At 40.9% G+C, this 8,763-nt stretch overlaps 1 protein-coding gene across 1 annotated transcript in view; it reads left to right on the top strand.

Moving 5' to 3' along the window:
- Positions 1 to 719: 719 nt before the first annotated feature.
- The window catches only part of opn7a (opsin 7, group member a), a 13,096-nt gene continuing 5,052 nt past the window's right edge, over positions 720 to 8,763 (top strand). The window contains exons 1-4 of the mRNA XM_050033224.1: positions 720 to 834; positions 2,373 to 2,467; positions 5,520 to 5,682; positions 6,022 to 6,149. Of these exons, the coding sequence (XP_049889181.1) occupies positions 2,380 to 2,467; positions 5,520 to 5,682; positions 6,022 to 6,149 (379 nt within the window). The 5' untranslated portion in view covers positions 720 to 834; positions 2,373 to 2,379. The remainder of the gene's footprint in view (positions 835 to 2,372; positions 2,468 to 5,519; positions 5,683 to 6,021; positions 6,150 to 8,763) is intronic.

Genomic DNA, 8,763 nt, shown 5'->3' with positions numbered 1-8,763 from the left:
GACAGTTGGGTGTGCAAATACCTTTCTTTCAACTACTTAAGGGAAATTCTAAGGGAAACAACGGTGACATTAGGTCAAAACACTGAAATGTGCATTAAGTGAAACCCCATGGTTGCAGTCAAAGTGGAAACTGAAATGTCACTGATGCTGGCAAACTGTCAGCCATGGTCCACTTTGATAATTTCAATTAAATTTACTTTTTATTTTATGTTATCTTACTATATTTTGTTTTGTTTATTTATTTCTTTTTTCAGAAATATATAATTATGCTTTAACCAGAATCATAAACACGTACAGTAGTTCCATGTGGACTGTAATTACTAGGGAGTTTGCATTTTGAAAAGCATCTGCAGCATTTATGAATGGGGCGGAGGTCATGGGTGTGTACTCATTGAAATCAGTTTCTAACACTCTGGCAGTCTTTTTAATTGGCACTGGCCTTTCAGTTATGGAGGTCACTACTGCTACTGTATGTTCAAAGCAAGATCCCCACGATAAACCCATATGCGAGCGTGCATTTACGGGTTCAGTTGTAACTGACGTCATTAATTGATTAGAGCTGCTTGCAGTTTGGGGGGATCCGCAGCTCCAGCTCCTTACAGCGAAGCCTTCTGCTTCTGCACAGACGTACAGTATAGTAACCAGTCAGAGGGTGATACACGCTGCTACCAAGAGGAGAGAGGGGATCTCTGGGACTTCATTTGGCGCAGCAACAGCCAGTGGTGGAAAGGTTAAAAAGTCATTCCGGAAATTTACTGGGACCCTGATTGGATTAAGCGCAACATAAGAGGACGCGGAATTAGGTGATTCGGCTTATATTACTTAATCAAAGAGGTGGGTATATTTTATTTGTGATTTTTAAACCTGTTCGTTAAAGTGCTCATGTTTTAAGCAATTGAATCTGTTGTATAGGCTACCAAACACTGCTGCAAATGTGTTTTTCGTCCAGATAATCTGCGCAAATATAGAAAACTTTATGCATTATTAGTGATCTTTCTTGTGGTGATTCTTTTTTTTTTTTTTTTTTGTAATTTGGGAATATGTGCCTTCCCTTTCTCTTTGTACATTAAGTGCCATTAACGCTGCAACATCATAAGATGCCAGTTTGGATAGCACTCAAAGGGTGTCCAAAAGCGTAACTCAAACACAGAACACAGGAGTAGGAGTAGGATCGACTGATTTTGAACCACAGACTTTTTTTTTTTTTAAAACAATCACTTAAAAATCCGCTTGTTCCTCACTACTTCCTCTATCTTAATTTATCAGTTAATTGCGCTTAAGCCATTTCATTAAAGCTCTGAAAACCGTGCGTAACAGTGCGTCTGGATAAGATTTGCGCCTTTGCGCACGGAGCGAGTTTGTAATAATTGTTTGTAAAAACTGATTCAAACCATGACTAAGTACACCGCTGAAAAACAAACAAAAATGCTATTGCTTAATTTTCGTTGAATCCCCGCTGCTCTTGGCTGCACTTGTACTTTCACATGCAACCAAGTTTCCCCTCTGACAAAACATGTTTATGCAAACAGCATGCGCGGTTTTGGAGCCTATAGCTAACCACAGTGACAGAGACAGATCATGTAGAGGCAATAGAGCTGTCTACATACACTCACTCTGTTTCACTTAATGCTTTTAATTTGTTCCATCTGGTAGCTGCTGGCTGCCCCTGCTTTGAAGGACAAAAGTGTGGATGGGGAAAACAGCAAGAGGTGAACAGAGGGTCAGGAAGTAGAGGAGAGAGACAGTATGCATACATCAAGACATAGGTGTAGATTTCAGGGGACATGTACCCCTCAATATACAGAACATGTGCATTTGCCCCCCTCAATAAAAGTAGCTGAGGACTTTGACAAAATTAAACTGATGCAGAAAAGGCACAAATTGGTGCATAGAAATTCCCCAGAATGCAGAAAATAAAGTTTTGATGCTAAACAATTTTCTCATGGATGAACCCCAAACCCCACGTTTCATATGTGCCCATGTGTGAGGTGCATTTCCCTGTTACCTATTATACAATCACCTGTTTATTGACCCTCCTCTCATCCATTGATCCATATCTGTCAGTCACTATCTGTGTTTTCATGCTACTGATGCAGCATGAAAACACAGCAATGGAGAGATTTGATGTTGTGATCACATGGGGAGCTTCAAGACATGTCAATGTAGCCTTTGCTTTTGGATTTTAGACACATGTAAATCACATGCAGTTAAGGATATTAAAAAAACTACTCTGTTTTTAATTCACCCACAGGCAGAAGCCAAACCTTGACATTTTAAAATCATGCTTGTAACAACTTAAAGTAAACAGACTGAAGCTAATATATTATGATTGACACCAACCCTTAACGTTGCTCCTGAAAAACTCTGATCAGTTTCCAGATGGGGCTGTTAGATGAAGACATTGCCTTCCACTCCAACATACCTGTGCCACTGGATATTACCGTGGCTGTGGTCTACTCTGTTTTTGGTGAGTAAATTCTACAAAAATTCAAAACCAGTTTGACTTTTTTTATTCCTTAACAGATGAAAAAGATTTACTATCACGATAAAAGCCATCAATGAGTTTTCTAATTGTTCTGCTCAGGCTGAAATGAGTAACAGCATTAAGTTTGTTTTTGTATTTTTGACTGTGTTATTAAGTGAGACGCATTCAGCTTCCACCTTTGCATATGCATGACTTTACTGCATTTACTTACCCTATTTATGTATAAATCCCATGTCTCCTTTCTCAGACATGCACACATGAACACACAGTCCCAGAGACGCAGCCATTGTTGCAGCTTTTCATGTTTCATCTGTGCTTCTAACACGTCAGTGTAAGCAGCCCTTCATAATGAATTCTATGACTGGGCTGTGTAATGAAAAAAAAAAATCATGATCTTGGCAGCATTCCTAACATTTATTCATAGTCTGCACACTGTTAGGAGGAAAAGGCATTGTTAACTGATACTTATCTGACATTACTAATTTAAAGATGGTCATTTTACAGCTATTCCCGAATTGCTGTGTTTTTCCTAAGTGTGTCTTTGCAGCCTTTTTTGTCTGTCTTGTGCCCCTGTGTTGGTCAGTGAAGACATGTAACTTGTGAAGCTGTCACTGTTATGCTCATAGAAATAAAATGAGTAGAAAGGACACCAAACTGTTTGCCGGGGTCATGGTGATTGTCGTTAGTTGTTATGGTGACGACATACATCAGTAGGTGAGTGTGTCACACTCACTGGTTTAAAGGAGCTATATGTAAGAAATCTAAAGCAAATAGTTGTAAAATCCTCCTAATATGTCACAGAGACTAAGGAATAATGTTCATATAACATACTGATCTCACTGACAACAATAGTACAGCCAGAATATTCGCATTTAAAAAAATTTTTTACGGTCTGCAAATCATGTTTATGTTTTGAATTTGTGTTTTGGCCTGTTGCGCCACCCACCGCCGTCTACCAGTCACGCAGTCAGTAGAGTCTCAGCATCAGTTACAGTTACGACTGAGCTACAATGGCTGACGGTGCGACTAAACCCAAACGACCTCGTTATGATTCCCAAAAACGCCAAGACAAAACTCGAGGCAAAGCGAGGGTCTATATAGGAGATGCTTTTGAACGGTGGAGACGGTTGAAAGCGGAGAAGAATTTGAAATCGGATGTCGAAGTGGCTACTCTTCTCCTCGACAGGTAAGCTTTAGCCAAAGTTGGCTAACTAGCATCATAGCTAGACGGGGATGGACATTTCGAATACTTTCAACTGTTATTCATTTTCGATCATACATTGTAGCCCATGTGCAGGTGGGTCATCGACCCGACTGATTTTTTTGAGAAACAAACATTACCAGCACGGCAAGCAGCATTAGCAGTGTCCCGGTACATAGCATTAGCAGCTGGCTCCTCCTCAGCTGTATCCTGGCAGCAGCGTTAGCAGCAGAGAAGCCGGACTTGCTTGAACTGTCTGCTGGAAAACCGAAGATCAAGGACGCAGCGATGCAGCCCTGCCATGGCAGCCGCCCGTGGGCAAACAAATCAGTCTCCAGCGTGCCGCTGTCCAGCAACCTCGAATCTGTAGGGGAGGGTGGTGGACATGACTCGCGGCAGTATTTTGAATTTGAGTGCAGTAACCGTTTTGGCCACATTCTTACATATAGCGCCTTTAATATTGGCTACTCTTAGCTTTATTTTTCTTATTAAACAGGAAAATACAACCTTAAACAAGTTTGGTCCACAAGTCTTTCACCAAACTGAGACTAACATTAGCTTGTTAACTCATCATAAAACACACTTCATTTAAACTCTACAGAAACAGTACATACAGTACATCATGTTTCAACAAACATGAATAGCAGCAAAAGAAGCTGGGAAATAACAGTAACACTGATCATTTAAAAGTAACGGATTGATTATTTGAAAACACAACATCACTACTCCACTGCTCATTTGGTTGTTATATGGAAGTTAGCTTGCTACAATGGTTGCACTGGCAATTATACACATAAAAATGGCCGCAGCTCTGACTGTCCCGCTAGGTTAATTTAAATTAGAATGTCCGTCCTACTCTGATTTTAATTCTATGGCTATGCTTTAATTGTCACCTGAATTTAAGGATGACCTGTGATTGTATTTCGCTCATGCCAAGCATTGCTGGTTAAATATGTAAATTTAATAGTAATAATAATCTTTTTTTAAGAAAGCGCTTTTCAAAACAGAGTTACAAAGTGCTTTACATGTCAATAATTAAAACAGACAAGACATAAAAACAACAGCTTTTAAAAGAACTGATAAAAAAACATGTTGGTATGTAAAAACTAAGGAAATAAAAAGATGAATGAACTGAAAACTCAAGTATAATCATGAAAGGCTCTCTGATAAAATTATGTCTTAAGAAGGGATTTAAAAGAAATCACTGACTCGGCCGACCTGATTCCCTCAGGCAGATTGTTCCAGAGTCTCGGTGCCCTGACAGCAAACACTCTGTCCCCTTTAGTTTTCAGCCAAGCCTCTGGAACATACAAAGACCTCTGTCTGAGGACCTAAAAGTACACCCTGGCGTGTGGTACTAGGAGATCAGAGATAAAGCTGGGAGAGAGACCATGAAGAGCCTTAAAAGTAATCAGTAAAATCACGTCTTCTGGTCTGGAGATGATTAATAGTAGTGGTGGCAGATAATATCTACGATTGTACCACCTGTTTAGAACTTTCAGATACGTATAGTATATGAAAAGTTACACAACCATGAACATCTGATAGGTGTATCAGTAGTTTAGACTCTCTTCAGTCATTATGTCATTCCATGCATGACAGAGCTTATAAATAAACCATGAAACATTATAAAACAACCTATTAGTTTGACAGAATAAAAATATTTGAAAAATCTACGCCCAAACTAACAAAAGGGACTCATTTTAAAAAATAGTTTTTGTTTTAATTTAAGTAGGAAACCCCAAAAGGTTTGGGTTAAAATCCAGTTCCGACACCAGCACTTCAATATGTTGGCACACAACCAGCACTCACGCCATCTGATCTGTTCTGCAGGAGTATGCTCACTGTTTGGCAACAGCACGTTGCTGTACGTCTCCTACAAGAAAAAGCATCTTCTGAAACCAGCCGAGTGCTTCATCATCAACCTAGCGGTTAGTGACTTGGGCCTGACTCTGTCCCTCTACCCCATGGCGATAACTTCAAGCTTCTACCACAGGTATTACAGCTCGTACCTACTGTAGCATTAACAGCTATCAAAGCTAAGTACCAAGATGAAGTGGCTGTTCTCACCACCAGAGAATGGTATACACTCACACTATAGGGAAGATTGTTTATATTGTAGGTGCTGCTTTTAAATCAGACTCCCTTTTATATTTCACGGTTCATTTAACTATATGGTTGGTTAGCGATATGATTGCCTGTGAGTTCACAGATATGGAGTGTCGAGCTCATGCTATTCTCCTCTTTTCCCTTTCACCCTCTACCTCATTGATCTTTCTTCCCTTTCTGTGCTTTGTTCTGTCTCTCGCTCTTTCTCGCATAACCTCCTACGCAGGTGGCTGTATGGGAAAACAGTGTGCTCCATGTACGCTTTTTGCGGCATGTTGTTTGGCATCTGCAGCCTGACCACTCTGACCCTGCTAAGCATGGTGTGCTTTGTGAAAGTATGTTATCCGCTCTATGGTAAGTCTTCAAAGAAGCTATTTTTGCCCGACGAAATGACACAGGATTAACCATCACATCCCTAAGTGGCTGATTGTTGATTTATCTGTGGAAGGAAATGAAATGATAATCCCCTCCACAGAGCACTGCGCATTAGCCTTTCTTTGATGACTGACAAGTCCCTCGGCTGCGTTCAATACGTATTACTTGTGATGTTGGTTAATGCAACGCAATGGAGTTTTCAGTTTGACCTCAAGAAATTGTTCTCCCAGGCAACGTCACAATGGGGTTTCTGTCCAGAATTCTAAATGAAAAGCTGAATAATTTTCTTAATCACTGATATTCCTTTGAAAGACCAACAAAAATAAATCTTAATTACATTTATTTTAAAGTCTCATTGTGGCATCTCACCCCTGATATTTACAGAGGCACTTATTTTATTATAACTTGCAGACAGTCATGATGTCCTCATATGTCAGGCTGATGTAACTCAGTGGTCATCACCTCTTCTTGCTTCAGAGGCCTTACCTTTCACCTGTTGCTGCACTAGAGGCCTGCAGCCTGCTTGACATACATCAATCCAGATAATTACCCTATGTTCCCGTAGCACTCCAGCCAAATGGATACAACTGCCAAGCTGTCACCAAGGAAAAAAAGAGTCTGGCACCTGTCTGTGAAACGGCACTAAAAAATTCTCTGACCAAAAATACACTTGGTCTGCCATGCTTGCCTCTGGCTGGAATACGCCCAGGCTGCAGTTAAAAAGCCCAGTGACCATGAAAGAGCCTACTTTGTTAACCTGACACACCAGATGGTTGGTTACTTAGAACCATCTGAGAAAGCTGTCATTGGAAATCATTTGGAAAAGGGCCGGCACTTTCAAAAAATACTTGGGGCATGGGGTTGTATCAACCATCTGTCCATCAGTGTCTATCACGGGCCAGTCTGGAGGAGAGCAAAAACATCTTTTCCATCAGTGCTATTTTTGCTCTTCTTCAATGAAGAAATACTCTCCAGTTCTGATATAACTGATGGTATTGCAGCACCTACGCTAATGTCTTTAAGAGCTGCCCTCTTTGTTTTGAACGTACAGTCATCTCTCCATATCTCGTCAAACACTGAAACCACACTGTTAGCTGCCAGAAGCTCCTCATTGCACACCAACTGGTCCGAACCACTGGTGGTGTGGACACAAATGACTTACTGTAAAGCCTGACAAGATGGCTTTACATGTTATCTTGTAATCCTGCAATTCTTGCATGATCTTGTGATATCACGAGAATCCAGTTGGATCCCGGTAACTACTTTGTGGGCTGATGAGTCAAACAGCTCTCTTGGTGAGAGATACTTATGCTTCCCATGAAGCCATTGGAGGCAACCCACTTCCATTTATAGTTGTCAAGGTGTCATAGTATGACACACTCCCCCGTCTGAATTTCATAACAAGTTGATTGAGAAGGCTCAATTGGTTGCAGCCTTGGAAGTGAAAGTTCTTAATGTTTGTGTGTTCGAGGACAGAATGGTGAATGGAGTCTCAAACACACCAACGCTAAAACACTTTCATTTTTTTTTTTTCATGTGTCGTGTCATGCTCTGGTCACGATGGATAGCATGGACATTGTGCACTATGTGAACCATCAAGGATAGTCGTTCGTTAATCTCTTACACAAGCTTACATTCTCCTTTAGGGAGTATGGGAAACTGCATCCAGCTTCCGTGTGTCAGATTTGTGATGGAAGATTTCTTTGTACCTCAGTAGGGACGTCACGAAAACCGATACTTTGGTACGAAGTTGTTGCCAAAATTCTAAAAAGGATGCAATTCTTCTGGACCTGCCAGGGCAGCATATATGCCTACAAGTGTTCTAGTCTGCTGTTAAATGCCAAAGGAAGAAGAAGAACACCTACCAGAACGGAAGCAGAAGCAGAACAACACATGGAAGATTGCCCAGTGGCCTAATGGATAAGGCCCTCCTAAGAAAGGGATTGTGGGTCCAAGTCCCATCTGGGGTGATTTATAGCAGAGTGGGTGCAGCGGAAGCCTGCTGGGCCCCATAACCCAGAGGTCGATGGATTGAAACCATCTTCTGCTAAAAAAAAACATTCAACAATTTCCCCCCTGGGATCAATAAAGCCAAAAGAAAAGTGTCTTCTCACAAGGCCTGGGTATTCTGTCAATTCTTTGCCATGGAAGTACAGTGTATTTACGCTATGCCAAACGGCAGCAGCGTGACAAGGCGCTGAGCGTCTTTTGCGTGCTGAGTGGTGAACGTTTGGCTTTTTTTCCCCAGTTGCTGAGAGTTGAAAAATGTTAAATTTTTGGTAAAACACTGCATTTGTCACTGTCACTTTTTACCAAGTCATCCAATCACAGTAGAGGAGGGGTGGGACAAATAGTCTATAATAGAATATATAGAATAGAATATATGTTTCCTTGAAAATAGACTCACAAGTCAGTCTTTAGACGCTTTGCTTAACTAAAGACTGATGACTTTCTCCCTGATTTTGTGTTTAGATGGGCGGATACAATTTCAGAGTTTAAAAAAACTCCCTACGTTGCAGAACCAATAGTAAATCTGCAGGGCGGTCCTTCGGTGGCTCACTGAACTCTTGTGCTTGTAAACATAGTCCCACTA

Source organism: Epinephelus moara, chromosome 21 (assembly GCF_006386435.1).
Source record: "Epinephelus moara isolate mb chromosome 21, YSFRI_EMoa_1.0, whole genome shotgun sequence".
Lineage (NCBI taxonomy): Eukaryota > Metazoa > Chordata > Actinopteri > Perciformes > Serranidae > Epinephelus > Epinephelus moara.
The sequence above is the reverse complement of the archived record's forward strand: the minus strand, read 5'-3'. Positions and strand labels throughout refer to the sequence as shown.